Genomic DNA, 17,171 nt, shown 5'->3' with positions numbered 1-17,171 from the left:
TTATAGAAGGTTCCTGAACCAGTTTTATTCTTTCTTTCTTTTTTGAACTGGTATTTCAAGTTTTCTTTCGGTTTTTTGTTCATCATGTTTCTTTTTTATAAAAAGTATCATAAATTTCAAAAATATCTAATATATTCAAAAAATGGTTTGGAATTTGAAAACCCCGATAATTTTCAAAAAATTGCTCACGTTTTCAACACTATTTGGAGTTTGATTCATTTAAAAAATGTTTGCGTCTTCAGAAATAAAAACAATTTAAAAAATGTTCAGAATTTTCAAAATTCGTTGGTACTTTTTTCAAAATAAAATTGCATTTTCAAAAATTATTCATAATTTCAAAATATTTAATGTTTAAAAAAGTATTAGCATTTTCAAAATAGTCCATGCCGTCTATTTTTATTTTTTTGTGTTCTTTGGAAAGATTAAAAAATCAATTGCTACAGTAGACACCGAGAGCCGCTACTATGCTAATGGGCCGGCCTGCACTCTCGCTTGTTGATCTAAGCTTTGATCAGGCGGGCCCTTCATGTTAGTTGTTGTGGGATTTTTTTTAGAGAAAAGGCCAGAGCCCGACTTTATAAATAAAGCCACATGGCAGCGTCACGAGACCAAACAGGAAAGAGACCAGTTAACGAGGAGAACACACACAACGCACGGAACGAAAAGTATATAAGAGTAGCCAAGGAAGGATGGATACAGGCAACTGCCATACACGGCGCACAGGCCGGAAAGGAGTGAGACCTAAACTCCGCAAACAGCACCACCAGGATTAGACGACAGGATCCCGTCCGGAGATGTGAGATGCCGAAGCCCGGATTTTGTCGATGAGCAGGTCCAGGGCATCCCGATCAACCTCCTTAGTCAATGATCTCCACTGCTGCAATAATATACATGATTTGAAAAGAACGTCAGCAGGCTTAGATGGGAAGATATGCTCAATAGTAAATTTGTTCCTAATGGTCCATAGAGCCCAACATAAGGCACCCAGGCCAACCCAAAACACCCTCTTGGTGACCCCAACCAAAGCTTTGGCTAGGGTTCGAATATCGGAGAAAGAAGAGGGGTTCCAAGAGACCTGAAGCCAAGATCTGACACAACACCAAACCAGCTTGGCCAGCACGCAATTGAAAAAGATGTGATCAGAGTTCTCCAAGGCCCACATAGATGACAGAAATCCGAGCCAAGCCCATTGCGCTTTTTAATCTGGTCAGCAGCCGGCAGGCGACCACAAAAGGCTTGCCAAAGGAAAATTTTAATCTTAGGAGGAACTTTGGACTTCCAAACACAAGAGAATCTGGTCGAAGGAGTACCACCAATAAGTCTAGAATAAAGCGACTTGACCGTAAATCTACCTGAGGCCGAATGAGGCCAGACTACAGAATCGGCCGACTCCGAGAGCACGGGGAAGAGGGCAGAGAGACTTTGCCAATCTTCCAACTCTTCAGGAGACAGGGCCTGACGAAAGGCCAGATCCCAGTTATTAGCCGCCACCTCCGCGATGGAGATACCCGAATTAGGACAGTAAGAGAACAAAACCGGAAAACTCTCAGCGAGGGGGGCATCCCCCGACCACCAGTCCAACCAAAAGCGGACTGCCATCCCATTACCAACATTAAATTTAACATGTTCCAGAAAAATAGGTCTGACTTTGACAAGGGATTTCCAAAATTGAGAGCCGCGCCTCGCGGTGGCAAACAGCGGGTTGGAATGTGGGAAGTATTTAGCCTTAAGAATCGAGAACCAAAGCGAGTCAGCCCCACTAGTTAAAATTTTCCACTACCACTTGATAAGCAAACAAATGTTCATCACCCGAGTATTAATAATACCTAACCCCCCACGGTTTTTAGGCTTACACATATGCTGCCACTTGACCAGCCTATATTTCCATTTGTTATCCGCGGAATTCCAGTAGAAGGCTCCCCTATGTTTGTCGAAGCCAGCATGCACGCCATCCGTAAGAAGATAGAAGCCCATAAGAAACATGGGGAGAGAGGATAAGCAGGAGTTAATTAGAGCAACTTTGCCAGCATTGGTATTATATCTGCCTCTCCAAGGGAGCACCCTGTTCCCCACTTTAGCGACCGCCGGAGCGAAATCTTTAGCATGGAGCACGCCAGGAGAGATAGGAAGGCTTAGATATTTAAAGGGAAAGGAACCCAAAGAACAGTTCAGAAGCCTGGCAACCTGTAAGGCTTCCGCCTCATCCACACCCATCACCAGGACCTCACTTTTAGCGAAATTAATCTTAAGACCCGAAACAGCTTCGAAACACAACAGGATGAATTTAAGATTGGCAATGCAGGTGTCATCCAGCTCCACCAAGATAATTGTATCATCTGCATATTGCAAGTGGGAAACACCCTCCGGAAGTAAATGAGAGACCACAGGAGCAATGTGCCCACAACGGGCCGCCCTGGAAAGCATGCACGAGAAGGCGTCGGCCACAAAATTAAAAAGAACAGGGGAAGCAGGATCCCCTTGGCGAAGGCCCCTACCATTGGCGAAGAAATTGCTAACAAAACCATTAACCGAAACGGCAGTATGGCCACCCGAGACCAACTGCATGATACGATGAACATAAGCACCGTCGAAACCTTTAGCAAGAAGGACCTGCTTGAGGAAGGGCCAGCTAACGGAGTCATAGGCTTTCTCAAAGTCTAGCTTAAGGATAACCGCTTTAGCTCTCCGAGCGTGAAGATCGTGAACAATCTCATGAAGGGATAGGATACCATCAAGGATGAAACACCCTTTGATGAAAGCAGATTGATAAGGACTAATAACTCTATGAGCAACCGGCGACAAACGATTCGCAAAGCCTTTAGCCAGGAATTTGGCGAAGTTGTTAATCAAAGCAATAGGTTGGAATTGGGAAATAACATCAGCACCCTTAACCTTGGGGATCAGGGTTATCACTGCATAGTTCAGGCGGGAGATATCGACAGTACCAAGACAGAAGCCCTGGATAACATTACAAACCAGCTGTTTCAACTGGGGCCAGAATTTCCGAAAGAAAGGAATAGAGAAGCCGTCTGGCCCAGAAGCAGCATTAGGATTGGCAGTGTTAACAGCATCCCAAATTTCCTGATCAGAAAAAGGGATCATCAAAGAGGCATTCTCCTCGGGTGAGATTTTAAGACCTAAGTTCCAAAGGGAGGGAGAAATGGAGAAGCCCGATGGAGGTTTAGCCCCCAACAACGAAGAGAAGAAATCCACCACATGAGCCATAATAACAGACTGCTCCGAAGATCGCACACCATTAATGAGCAGGCTATTAATACCACATCGTCTACGCCTGCCGTTCGCGATCGCAAAGAAATACGCCGTAGGGGAGTCGCCTTTTAGAGTCCAGTTTAGAGTACCCCGTTGACGCCAATAAATCTCAACCTGATGGTGTAACTGTATTAAAGCAGCCTCCAGATTATAACGAACCGCCCAACCATCGTCAGAGAGCCCAATAGAATCAGCCGCGTGATCCAGCGACAAGATCTGGTCTTCGAGGAAAGATTTGGTGCGACGATCCTCCGCCGCACGATTACGAGACCAACCTCTAAGGAATTTACGCAGGTTATAGGAACACGAATGCCAATCATCCAAAGGCCCAAAGGAGCGAGCATTGGATGACAGAGAAAGGGAGATCTTCGCCGCAACCATATAGACAAAGCCATCCACAGCCAACCAGGAGGCGTCAAATTGAAATCTAGCCGGAGGCCTGAGGCTAATGGAACCATCGTCAAGAATTAAGGGGGTATGATCGGAACCAATAATGCATTTGGCGTAAAGAGAGGCCCTAGGGAACAAGGAATCCCACCTGGGACAAAGGAAGACTCTGTCAAGCACTAATCTAATAGGGATTGACTGATGATTGGACCAGGTATAACGAGCTCCCCTCCCGAGGCAACTCACGAATAGCATTGGCACTAATGAAGTCGTTAAAGGCATTAGCCAGCGGCCAGGAGAAGTTATCATTACTTTTGTCATTAGGGCACCGCAGAAGGTTAAAGTCTCCCCCGATAACCATCGGTAAATTACAAGCATCGATCTTCAACGAAAGTTCATTAAGAAATAAAGGCGACAAGGAATGGTCCGCAGGCCCATAGACGACGATAAACTCACAAAGAGTATTCTGAGCTTTATGAGAGAGAACAACACTGGCCCAAAAGATCCCATGATCAAAAGCAACAAAATCAAAAATATCTTTATTGGAGCCTATCAAGATCCCGCCAGAGTGCCCCGAAGCAAGTAAAAAGTTCCAATTAAATCTGTCCATGCCCACAATAGCAGAAAAGTCATTAGGGGAGAAGGATTCCTTGAAGGTTTCTACCAGCCCCACAAAGTCAATAGAGTTAGAACGAACCAGATCTTTAAGTTGGTCACGGCGCCCCCTAGCACCGAACCTCCTAATATTCCAGAATAACGCCCTCATTTATAAGAGAGATTCTTGATTTGAAGGCTCGACCTGCAAGGGGCCACGCAGGGTTTAGCACGCTTATTGGTGCCCCTTTTAGACAGGTTGGATTGGGGCTGGCCACTACCAGCGCCCGCGTCCACGACCGGACCACTACTAGAAGCCCCTACCTGAGAGGCAACGACCTCTTTGGCTTTGGCAATGGCAGCCTGAGCCATCTCGTTAGCCCGAATAATAGCAAGAAGAGAACTAGGAGAACCAACAGACGAATCAACCACCACCCCCACATCCGACATAATATTTAAAAGATGATCATCCGAAAGAGAAGGTAGAACCAACCGAACCGGAGAAGCAACAACAGAGGGAACGGGAGATGTACCTGGGGGAGGGAGATCCTTCACCGCAGCCCGCTTTTCAGCCCGCTCTAGGATAGAAACACCTGAATTCGCCACCCGCCTTCCTTTGCGAGCCGTGGACACATGGGATCGAACTGCAGGCGACCGCGCAGCAGGAGAGCCAACATGGGGACCCGAACGGGACATAGATCCCAAATCTTGATCAAGACGCCGACAGACCCCCGTCATGGAGTGCTTCGAGCCCGACGAGTTCTGGCTCTTAGCCGAGAATTTGCGCACTGAGGATTTCTTCTTCCGGAGGGACTGGGATTCCACCACATCGCGAGCCGGGGAGGCTGGAAGATCTTCAATTCCCGATCGAGTGGGGGAGAGCGGGCGGACAGGAAGATTGGAGCAAGCACCAGAAACGGGGGTAGCAGAGCAGGGCGGGAACTTCAACATATCAGCACCAGCAGCAGGGACATTGGGAGCAGCAGACGGGATCACCGAATCATCACGAGGAGCAACACCAGAGGGAGCTTGGGATTGAAACAACTCATGTTCAGAATCTGCCAAACCATCCCATTCAGATTGGGTGAAGCGGAGGTTAGACCCATGGCTCTGATTAGGGCCACCCAGAGATCCGCCCCCCTCCTTATCATGCTTGTCCGAAGGGTTAGAAGGGGGAGGAGGGGGAGGTGGAGTCTGAAAAGCAGCCGCCCCCTCCACCCGCACCCGAAGCTTAATACCATTGGGAGAAGGGAAGATATCAATCGAGCCATGAACCCGTTCAGGATCCACACACCAAACCTTCATCCTAGCAGGGCCAACCTTGTTCAGAGAGTCTTCATCCACCTCGATGGGCTTCCCAATCAGAACCCCGAAAGACATGAGAAAAGTAGACGAACGGAGACCAGCAGGCAAATCGTCAATCAAAACCCAGACTTGAGAGAGAGGACCAACTGCCGTACCACTGCAAGAAGCCACTTTAACAGAAACCACCAATTGATTGAGGGGCAAGGTGAAGCTAGTGCATGAGGCAATCATCCGCAAACATTCTTTGGAGGGAAACACCACAGAGAACTCAAATTCAGATATCTGCACAACTTGCCAGTCCCATCGAGCCTCATCCCAAATGCGAAGCCCTTCCAGAAGAATTTGGGGCGAAATCTTTTGATCCTTGACCGTAACAATAGCAGTATTAGACAGAGCAGGTGCCACCTCCCGGACAGGCAGGTCACCGTCGAAGGAGAAAAAGGCGCAACCGGGGAGGCCCGAGCCGAACTGGATGACCGCGGGAGGTTTCTGCCTAGCCATGCAGTTGACCGTGAGGTGACCATCAGAGCGACAGATCAGGCAAAAAGGAGGGTTGGTGCAGCGAGACTGGAAATGGCCAGGCCTGTGACAAGCGAAGCAGGTGAGCGCCGAGGGGTTGTTATGGGAAGCAGAGGACGGGCGGGATTGCGGAAGCAACGGAGGAGGAGGAAGGATCCCATCCCCCATCCCCGGAAAAGGGGGCGCCCCAGAGGCCGGACCGGGCGGCCGACGCGCCGGCCCCGCGAAGGACCAAGGCGGCGGACGAGCACCCGCACCAACCCCAACCGAGCGAGAAGGAGGAGGAGGGCGCGACGGAGCAGATGGACCGCGGCCCACTCCCGGAGCAGGAAGGGAGGCAGAAGACGAAGAAACACCACCGCCAGAGGCCACCGCCGCCTCCCACGGGTCCAGCACCGGAGAGAGAGAATGGCCAGATCCAGAGCCCTGCGGGCCGGATCTGGGCACACCAACCCTCTCCGAGCGCTGCGACCACTCCGGACCCGAAGCCCGAGCCTCGTGGTCACGAGCCACCTGCTCGCGCGCCGCCTGTTCCGCCTCCAACTTGGAACGGAGCGAAGCCTCGAGCTCCAGATCCACCATGGAGGAAGGGGAGTCCTCACGGCGTCGCTTGCTGCCCGAGAGCGCCTCGCAGAAAGAGCCCCGCGACTTGTCCATGGATAGCACCACAGCAAAAGGAAGGAGGAGGGGTGGAGGTGGGGAGGATCTAATGAGGCGACGAATGGGAAGACTGTGACGGTGCAGATCGAAAGCGGAAGCCGGAAACCCTAGCAAAGGGGAGGAAGAGCCGCGGGGGATCCATAAATAGCCCGTCCGAGCCGTGCCCACCTGGGCCCGACTCGCCACATGGGCCAAAGAAGGTTGAGGAGCAGGAACCCGGATGATGGGCCCAACTGGGCCGGACGGGACCAGAGGGGGGAAATCTGCCACCGACGAAAGAGGGGGAGGAGAGGCAGGCCCACTGGGCAACGGCAAACCGCAAGGCGCATCAAGCCCACCCGAGGGGACGTCCCGTGGCCCGATGGCCATCGCGGAGAAATCGAGATCTAGGTTACATGATGCCACCAGCGACCCCGCCGTCGCCGCAGCAGAGGCTGCAGGAGAGAGGGATGGGAGGCCACCAAGCTCCCCATCAGGCGCACTGCCCAGGACAACAAGATCAGGTGACGCAACAGCAAACTTACCAGACTTACGCCGCCGCCGAGAGATCCGAATCCAGCCATCGACCGACGAGGACGCGTCCACCGACCGGCCCCGGCCACCAGGAGCGAACTTGCGGGGACGAGGAGCGGCGGAAGGCACCACCACCCCCCCAGCACAAGGCACGGGACCACAGGGGGAAGGGATCGACGACCGCGAATCCTCCTCATCAGACGCAAGGGCCCAGAAACGAGATCCGAGCACCGGCAGCGGTGAAGACAGAGGGGAGAACCCCACCCGCGGGGAGCCTGGGGAGGGGAGAGAGAGAGCACCTGCAGGCGGAGAGGGGGATGACCGGGCACCGGCCAGCGGGTCAGGGCGGGGAGCGGGACGGCTAGGGCAAGGAGGGGAGGAGGGGGGGGAGGAGGCGAGGGAGGAGAGAGGAGGGAGGGCTACTTTCTTCATTGTCAACACCTTTGTTTTGTCTATGCATTCACACATGTACTAAGTTTTTGTTGTGGGATTCGTGACCCGCTTCCTCCTCTAAGAATCCTATATTTCTATATCTGAGAGAGTAATCCCCATTACTTGTAATTTATCTCAGCATATGCGTGCTTACACATCATGAAAATTATTGTAGTAGTTAGATTTACTAGCTTGATCTACTAGCATCCGTCCGATCTACACATGATAATCCTCTATCATGCAACATACATTAGTGCATAAATGGGTTCTAAATCACATTGCATTTGATTGTGACATGCCCTACAACCCACTACATAATTTTTCTAACCATGCCAGATCGGCAAGTCATGCATGTAAGTTATAAGTAACAATTTTTTGCATTATTACATATGCATGCAACACTCCCATGCCATATCATGAGTTCATTCATGCAGGTCATCGGTTAATTTTTTGTATTAAGTTTTATGCTCTCAAGGATACTGTATATGTGTTGGGCACGAGGAGCATACCCATGCAGCTGATCCTTCACTTTTTTTAAAAAAAATAGACATGCTTTTAGCGGAATCTATTTTTTTTCTCATGTATACATCATTTAGTTATATGTTCATAATTTTTTCAATATTCTAAAGTGTGATTCAATAATACTATCACACTTTATTTAAAGTAGTTTTAGTTACTTATGTAGCACCTAATTATTTTGAATAGGATTATCGCATCAACGTGCGAGATATTATCTTGTTTGCTTGTTCCTGAGCGAACTATTGTGGGGAACCGTTGCTTCATGTGATGAAAAAATTCTATCAACAGAAAGTGGGTTTTGGCCCCACGCCATATTCATCACAACCAAGAGCCTAGGCGATATGCACATTTTACCCCACACTTCATTAAGATAAATACTCTACTTTCATGCATATTTGATCACCACTCCATCGTTTATACTTTGAGTTCGTATTAATTTGCAAATAATTATTGGAGCGGCCGTTGGAGTGGCATGCGCCCACCATTCGGCCTCCCCGATTCAATGACCTCCTTGCCACGATCGGCCTCACGAGCCAACGACCCCCATCTTGTGCTTGTCTCAGGGTGGCACACCCATGGCAGGGCAAGGAAGCCACCGACCCTCCTGGTTCTGACCATCACACGCCCTGCCGGCAGCCACCCAACAGTACAAAGGGATGACCCCACGCCCCGTGTTCGCGCATCAAGGTTTGCCTGGGTTCTAGGGGGAAAGGAGAGATGACAAGGGAGGAGCCCCGCCCCCGCCCCCGCTCCCGCCTACCTTGCCTGAAGCTTTGCCTGGCGGCGGTGAAGGGATGGAGAGAAGCGTGGGGCAAGGCTAGCAGAGCGATTGGGATCGCCTCTCGTGTCGCCCTAGGAAGGCGATCATGGGGGCGAAGTGTTTTTTCCCCGTCGAGTTGTTTGTGTGTCCAACTGTAGACCATCTGTATAGCGCACTATGGTACATTCTATATAGTCCACTTATATGTAGTAGTTTTTTTTGTTCTGAAGAAAAGTTTGAAACTCTCGGCATCTACACCATTATAGATTACATATAGTCTCATTCAAATTATGATACACACACATAACCATTTTATCAATTATTAAGTAAAGTACATAACAAAGTCAACCACGGAGTACGACTGTACGAGGCGTGCAGATATATCTCATCACCTTTAGTCCTAATCATCGGGTCTAATGGACATCAAGTAGTAACAATTCTGTTGACGCGCTATTCTGCCATGTTGGATTTTATTTCTGCAACCACCGACACCAAATGTATACTCTGATCCTATAGGGAAATTGGGACCGTATGGTTCCCAACCAATCAAACGCCACACCCTTGGTTTAAAATCACTAATTCACAAAACAGTTTGGACTCTGGACCCAGAAGAAGGAAATCACTATCAGGAGCCCCAGCAGCCAGTGCGCCGGTGGTGCTAAACCGCCTGCAGCGCCGCCCTTCTGGACGGTGAAGGAGACGGGTGCTGGCGGTGACGTGCTCGGGTCGGAGCCGTTGAGTATGCCGATCCCGAGGTCGGAGCAGCCTGATCCCAGAGAACCTGCACGGTGGAAACACCAAACCGCCGGCGAGGCAGCGTTAGCCTAGTCAAGTAGTCATACTACCTCGGTCACGACAGGTTGCCGAGTCACTCACACTGGCGGTAGCAGGGGTAGGCGTCGTCGTCGAGGAGGTTCCTGAAGCCGTCGGGGCAGGCGCACCTGTGCGCGAACGCCGAGGACTCCACCTTCTGGCAGGTGCCGCCCCCGCAGTACTGCATCAAGCAGGCTGCGCCATTGGAAGGTACTAGGATTCAGTGACGAATGCTTGAATGAGTAAACTGTAAACAGAAACTCTTTTGCGATCATCTGAGGATGTGATTGATTACGGTCGTAGACTGAGAGGTTTGTCAGCGGTGGCGCTGCTGGCGGCGGCGGTGCCGGAGCCGGAGGAGACGACCCGTCCTGGCACGAGTAGTTGATGGTGCCTGCCCAGACAAATTACGGTGGTCGATTCTTATTGATCCGCCCATCATCAAGAAACCTGGCGGGCAGGGTGTACGTACAGTTTGGCATGACGCAGGGGAGGAAGGGGAAGTCCACGTCGCCGAGATGGTACCGGCTCCAGCCAGGATTGCAGCGGCACGCGAACCCGAACATGTAGTCGCCGGACTCGCCGCAGCTCCCCATGCCGCACTTCACCTTGCCGCACAGATCCCCAGCTGCACGGGCTCCTCGAGGCAGCTGCACTAGCAGCAGGGCGAGCAGGCACGCCAGCGCGAGGGCCGGCCTGTTGGTACGCCCCATTTCGCCGTCCCGGACCGGCCGGATCGAGCTGTACGTGCGTGTGATTTCTTCTTGTGCACGGATCGAGTTTGGTGTACGAGGACGACGAGGGAGACGAACTTATGTATGGAAGCTCATTTAACTAGTACTAGTAAGTCATAGCCGCCGGACGGGCCATTAATTTGGCATGCACTCGCGTGGAGGAACGGAAGCAGTCAGATTTGACGTGAGATCGATCGACGACCTCGGCCTGCCCAGGAAGGTCGCTGGTCCAGGCTCGTCATCTCTTCCAGAACATAGACTATTTGCAGGCCGGAACGGCGAGACCTGAGGTTATTTTCTTCAGTTGATCGAGAAGGGCTGAACTTTCCTTGATAGCGAGTGGACGCATCCGTTGGTCGAGAAGAGATGAACTTTCTTACTCTACTCTAATTTCATCGTGAATGGACGGCGCCTTGGTTCACTCTTAATGGTTGGTGCTGTGCACGCAGAAAGAGTAATGCTACACATACAAAAGGATACAGGCTTTTACACAAAGGTGAGTTTTGATTGAAGATTAAGGAGGAGAAGGGCTCATCCCCCATGAAAATTAGGAGAAAGAGGTTAGTTAGTTTGAAAAGATTCTAGTCAACGTGTAAGAGCATGTAAACCTTTGTATGTTTAGCATGATTGATGCAGAAATAATGCTCTTTAATCTACAAATTTGCAGATTCGTTAAGATTTTTTTGAACACTTTCTCTTTTTTTGAACACACCAGTATACCTGTTTGGCCTGCATTCATGTACACTGGTTCGGGCTTGCCGAGTATCATGATTAGTTAAAAAATATTAAAATAATGCATAATTTATTTTACCTTGTCTTGTACTTATACATGGGCCTACGAGGCTCAAATATTAAAAATCGATGCCATCAATCTCCCTCCATTCCTTCTGCATGGTGTCAGCCTAACCCTGATTCACAACCCTAGCCGCCATCGTCGCTTCCGCACCACGCCGCCCCTGGGGCGGTCGATCTCCATGATCGTCACCGGGAGCTGCACCGCCCGTACTTAGGGTTTATTCGCCGGTCGTCTTGACCGACTGCCCTAGAAAGTTTTTTTTCGGTCCTTGATCCTGGTTTTTCTCTCACGCCAGTCATCTTGACCAATGCTTCTTTTTTTGTTTTTCCAATCAAGATAGGTCTGCGTCGCCCACCGCTGCCGTCGACCCTCAGGCAACTCTATTTCGGATTCGGGGTCGATTCCACCGGCCTCTTCTTCGACATGGCGGTCTAGCACGATATGCAAAGGCCGTCATCCGCACGTCCATCTGCTGTCGCTCTAGCCCGTACGTCATCGCTATGATTGGATCGGGTTCCTCCGTGAACCTTCACCCCGCTCGGCTGCAGCAGGCTGCTGGGCCCTAGCGCCGGCACACACGTGATGTGTCGGCTGGTTACGTTTGTGTTGCGCCGCTCTGTGCCCCACTCGGGCATGGGCCATGCGCACGCACCGGTAGTTCGCATGTCCGTTCAGGCGCCACCTCCGTGGCTCGGGTCTGTCGTTACCAAGCGGCGTCCTCAACCGCGCGCCCGATAGGATTGATCACCCGTCCTCCCGCAATCCGCCCCATCCGCGCCACGCGACCGTCCTGGCCAGTCCTGACTTGGAGGAGGCGCCCAAGTAGGATCCCTCCTACTTGGGGCGCCCCTTGCTGCTCCCCTCCCTCTCCCACCTATATATATGTGGGGGGCACCGCTAGAACACACAATATTGATTCTTAGCCGTGTGCGCCCCCCCTCCATAGTTTATGCCTCCGGTCATATTGTCATAGTGCTTAGGCAAAGCCTTGCACGGATCACTTCACCATCAAGGTGACCACACCATCGTGCTGATGACTCTCCCTCGACACTTTGCTGGATCAAGAGTTCGAGGGAAGTCATCGAGCTGAACGTGTGCAGAACTCATAGGTGTCGTACGTTCGGTGCTTGATCAGTCGGAATGAGAAGAAGTTCGACTACATCAATCGTGTTGTCAAACGCTTTCGCTTTCGGTCTACGAGGGTACATGGACACACTCTCCCCTCTCGTTGCTATGCATCTCCTAGATAGATCTTGCGTGAGCGTAGGAAAATTTTAAAATTGCATGCTATGTTCCCCAACACCTATTACTCTTGAGAGCTGCACACTCTCTAGACGGATAGGTGTCAGCTAGAGTGTTGAAGAGTTGTTGTCTTCACCGAGCAAGATCTTCAGCAACCAAGAGTGCTTGTAGATCATGAAGGTCGATCGAAGGTTTGGAGATCGTCGACAAGTATCTACCACGAGTGAAATCAACAAGAGTCTGATCAGCTCTGAGTTAAAGGAGAATAGAGCAAAGAGAGTTTATCTTCTGTGTTAAATCACAACCCCTCCAACCAGACATAGTCCTTTGGCAGAAGGGTGAACTGGTCTACCAAATCCATCTGTCGCCATCGAGCAACACTGGTTCATTCTACTTTACTGCAATCCCTTCAGCAGTTCACTTTCGTGCTCTATGACGACTGTTTATCTGATCATTTATCATCTCTTGCATTTCATTCGCATATGTCATCTCTGTTGTTCTCATAAGATATCATTCATTGCCTATCTTGTTGCATTCTCATATTTCATCTTAATCATTACAGTCATTTCATTCACTTCATCTGTGTCAGTTCTCATACTTTTCTTTTTTTGTTCATGTCGTGTTTTATCTCCTGCCACTACATGTGTTCACCTGTTGCATTACCATCATTGTAGTTAAACCTGTGGTATCTCAAGCCCGTATCATAATTGCTTCCTATGTCAATAGATATGCTCCTCAACATCGTACTTGATTGAGTTCTTTTCTACCGTACTTTATTTCTGCTGCTATGTTTCGGATCTGATCAAAACATTCGCAAGAATTTTTGAATCTCCCATTCACCACCCCCCTCTGGTCGATATACTCACGGTCCTAACACAAATCCTTGTCTTTGTCAAGTTCCTGGTTCTATCACTTCACTCCTTACTTTCTGTTTAGCTTCGTGAAGTTATTGCTGCCTGCTCTCTTTTGAATACATTGTATGAAGACATTCACCCCGACTGCATATTTGGCCTCATACTATCTTCCTATTCTGATATGTTCTACCTAGGCTGCTACTTGTCTTCGTGCTTTCTCTGTATTATACCTTGACTATTGCATGACTAGTGTAGTTTATCTTTCGTTGTATTTTGTGTAGTTCTCTGTTTTACCTGCATGTCTTGAAGACTATCATAGAAATCGCCTATTCAACCCCCTCTAGTCGATAACTAGCACTTTCAGATAGAAAAAAATCTTATGAGCTGGGGGCCATGGCCTAGGTTGGCCCCATGAAGTTACACTATTGCTTGAGTGTGTCTGCCCTAGCAATGACATGTGTAACATATCCTACAACTTTGGAGGCTCTTGCTTGTTGGGAAGGGCTAGCATTCATGATGGACCTTTATCTACAGGACTTGCAAATTGCATGAGACTGTTTAACATCGTCAACGACATCGCTACAAAGACAGGAGAAAAATATGAGGATTTCATCAAATAATTTAGCACTCGTAGATCATCATTTACCTCTTATAATTTTGTTAATGAACAAAGAGGCTCAAACTATGAAGCCCACAACGGCACAACCTAGCTAGCTATGCTTCTTTACATCAAGGGCGCCACACTTAGCTTGGGATCCGCTATGATGAGATTTATATCCCGGTGATCATTAATCAATAAAGCCTAGTTGTTGTGCTAAAAAGGATGAGTTATTGAATAACATCTTTTTGCCATTTCTATGTCCTATTTTCCTTCCTTTCTGCACATAACTAATTTAATAACAATTTTTTACATGCAATCTTTGAAAACTCTGCATGCATGCACAACAACGGACAAGAAATTGGATGGTTAGAGGGTTAGTGGTATCCCCAGCCCACCAGCGTACAAGTCTTGGTGCTCGCATTATTCCTGGATTTATTTCAGAATTTTTGGTGATGCGCTTTCAGTAGGAGGAGATGTTTCATAAATCTCAAGATGATATGTCGGCTCAGTCTCTCAAAGGTGCTCATAGGAGTAGGGTGTGTGTGTGTGTTCATAGGGTGAGTGTATGCGCATATGTATGAACCCTTGAGTCTGTCCACTTCGGCCTCGGATCACTGCCCGTTGTACCTGTCGCCCAAGGAACACCTTCAGCCAAGGAAGAGGTTCAGGTTTGAGCTTTTCTGGACCAAGCTTGATGGATTTTTGGATGTGGTCGCTGCAGCATGGGTTTGTGAGAAGGAGATCACGGACCCTTTTGTGTGCCTGGATGTGCTTCTACGGAACACAGCGAAGTACCTCACGGCTTGGGGACAACGGAGGGTGGGCAACACTAAGCTTCAAATTGCATGTGCAAATCTGGTCATCTTGAGATTTGACTATGGCGAGGAGATTAGACTGCTCTTGGAGGGGGAAAGATGGCTACGAGCCACGCTCAAGCAACTGCTTCTCGGGTTGGCCTCGCTTGAAAGAACCATTGCTAGGCAAAGATCCCACATAAGATGGCAGCAAGAAGGAGATGCCAGCACCAAACTGTATCAGATAGCTAATGGAAGGAAGGCCAAGAACTTCATACCAGCAATTACCAGAAACGGGCAGACGATCCCTGACCAAAAGGGTAAAGAGGAGGCCTTCTTTGATGCCTTCAAGGAGATCATGGGGAAGGACTCGGCTCGTGAGCACACGGTCGATCTTGACTTTCTGAACATCCAATCGTTGGATCTCTCAGAGCAAGACCTGGTGCTCCAGGAGGAGGAAGTATGGGATGTGATCAAGGAGATGACGTCGGACAGGGCGCCGGGGCCGGATGGATTTATCGGAGCCTTTTTCGAAAAAGCTTGGAGCATGGTCAAACGAGATATATTGGCAGCCCTGCACAAATTGTTCCTGGATAATGGGCGTGGCTTTGGGAGGCTTAACCAGGCCCTGATCTCCCTCATCCCGAAATCACCGGCGGCATGTACTGTTAAGGACTTCCGGCCGATCTGCTTGGTGCATAGTATACCTAGGATTGCATTCATTAAAGGGCACAACATTCATGACAATTTTCTCTTGTTCAGGCAATTGGCACGGCGACTCCATAACAGGAAGGCTAAAGGAGTGTTGCTTAAATTAGACATCTCGAAGGCATTCGATTCTCTATCTTGGCCTTTCCTCTTCGAAGTTCTGCGTGCGAAGGGCTTCTCCGAGCGGTGTCCATCTTCGGTCTCTACGCTTCTATCAACGGCCAGCTCCCGAGTGCTTGTCAATGGATGTGCAGGGGAGAAATTCAGGCACGCTTGTGGCCTGAGGCAAGGGGAATCCATGTCGCCTTTGTTGTTCGTCATCGCGATGGATGTGCTTACAACTATCATTATCAAGGCACACAACTCCCAGATTTTGAGCAAGATGGACGGATGCAGCGCCACGCAACAATTGTCCCTATATGTTGATGATGTGATCTTATTCATTAAACCTAACTATGCGGATCTGTCCTTTGTGCAAGAGACACTAAAGATTTTCGGAGAGGCATCCGGGCTAAAGATGAACTTTGCTAAATCGTCTACCATACTCATTCGAGGGGAAGAAGGTGATGAGGAGCTGGTCCGGAGCATGGTGCCCCGGCAGATTGAAAAGTTTCCATGCAAATACTTAGGCCTGCAACTCAGCATCAAGCAGCTCAAGAGATCTGATTGGCAACCGATGATTGACTTAGCTCTGAGAATCTTGCCGGGATGGCAGAGGGGGGTGCTGACCCGACCCGGAAGGCTGATCCTAGTTAACCAGGTAATGAGGGCAAGGCCTACACATCACATGATTGTTGCACAGGCTCCTAAATGGGCGTTGGAGAAGGTGGACAAAGGTTGCAGAGCTTTCTTTTGGGCAGGTTCAGATCATATTCGTGGAGGGAAGTGTGCCGTGTCTTGGCAGCGGGTTTGCAGGCCAAAGCAACTTGGTGGGCTAGGAGTAATAGACCTGCAAAAGCAGGGGATCGCGCTAAGGATAAGATGGGAGTGGCTCAACTAAACATAGGATTCTAGGCCTTGGCAGGGGCTCAGCGATCTGGTGGACAAGCAAGTAACATCGGCGTTCTGCAACCTCGTCAAATGGAGGATTGGAGATGGCTCGAAGGCACTCTTTTGGAAAGACAGATGGATTAACGAATCGACGTACGGGGCCTGGCACCCGCCTGGGTGGCCACGGTCAAGACACGTGTTACAAACCGTAGAACTGTCAACGAGGGGCTACATCTACATGCTTGGATGGAGGATATCATGGGGGTGTTGGACACGGATGGTGTCGGTGTCAAAATCGGCGGATCTCGGGTAGGGGGTCCCGAACTGTGCGTCTAAGGCGGATGGTAACAGGAGGCCAGGGACACGATGTTTTACCCAGGTTCGGGCCCTCTTGATGGAGGTAAAACCCTACATCCTCCTTGATTATTCTTGACAATATGAGCAGTACAAGAGTTGATCTACCACGAGATCGGAAAGACTAAACCCTAGAAGCTAGCCTATGGTATGATTGTATGTTGTCCTACGGACTAAAACCCTTCGGTTTATATAGACACCGAAGGGGGCTAGGGTTACACAAGGTCGGTTACAAAGGAGGAGATATACATATCCGTATTGCTTAGCTTGCCTTCCACACCAAGTAGAGTCCCATCCGGACACGGGACGAAGTCTTCAATCTTGTA

At 49.6% G+C, this 17,171-nt stretch overlaps 2 protein-coding genes across 2 annotated transcripts; one reads left to right on the top strand and one right to left on the bottom strand.

Annotated features, from left to right (window-relative positions):
• Window positions 1-9,247: 9,247 nt before the first annotated feature.
• LOC125521708 (uncharacterized) lies at window positions 9,248-10,606 on the bottom strand. The gene is made up of 4 exons (XM_048686766.2): window positions 10,245-10,606; window positions 10,068-10,166; window positions 9,836-9,967; window positions 9,248-9,740 (listed from the first exon to the last, which is right to left on the bottom strand). Exons 1-4 carry the CDS (start codon window positions 10,483-10,485, stop codon window positions 9,535-9,537), a joined length of 678 nt encoding a protein of 225 aa, XP_048542723.2. The 5' UTR covers window positions 10,486-10,606; the 3' UTR covers window positions 9,248-9,534.
• A 3,966-nt stretch (window positions 10,607-14,572) lies between these two features.
• LOC147960178 (uncharacterized) lies at window positions 14,573-15,611 on the top strand. Its single transcript, XM_087533195.1, has 2 exons — window positions 14,573-15,455; window positions 15,556-15,611. The coding sequence occupies exons 1-2, from the start codon at window positions 14,573-14,575 to the stop codon at window positions 15,609-15,611; spliced, it is 939 nt and encodes a 312-aa protein (XP_087389321.1).
• Window positions 15,612-17,171: the final 1,560 nt, after the last annotated feature.

Source organism: Triticum urartu, chromosome 7A, assembly GCF_056163025.1.
Source record: "Triticum urartu cultivar PI428250 chromosome 7A, HENAU_Tu73, whole genome shotgun sequence".
Taxonomy (NCBI): Eukaryota; Viridiplantae; Streptophyta; class Magnoliopsida; order Poales; family Poaceae; genus Triticum; species Triticum urartu.
This window is presented reverse-complemented; position numbering and strand designations above follow the sequence as displayed.

Bases quoted from the DNA above. Each gene is read 5' to 3' on its own strand.
- LOC125521708 (XM_048686766.2), bottom strand. From the start codon at position 10,485: ATGGGGCGTACCAACAGGCCGGCCCTCGCGCTGGCGTGCCTGCTCGCC. The intron at 10,167-10,244 runs GTACGTACACCC...TTGTCTGGGCAG, and splicing joins CCCCTGCGTCATGCCAAACT to GCACCATCAACTACTCGTGC. The intron at 9,741-9,835 runs GTGAGTGACTCG...TCCACCGTGCAG, and splicing joins CTACCCCTGCTACCGCCAGT to GTTCTCTGGGATCAGGCTGC.
- LOC147960178 (XM_087533195.1), top strand. From the start codon at position 14,573: ATGTATGAACCCTTGAGTCTGTCCACTTCGGCCTCGGATCACTGCCCG. The intron at 15,456-15,555 runs GTACTGTTAAGG...TCTCTTGTTCAG, and splicing joins CCCGAAATCACCGGCGGCAT to GCAATTGGCACGGCGACTCC.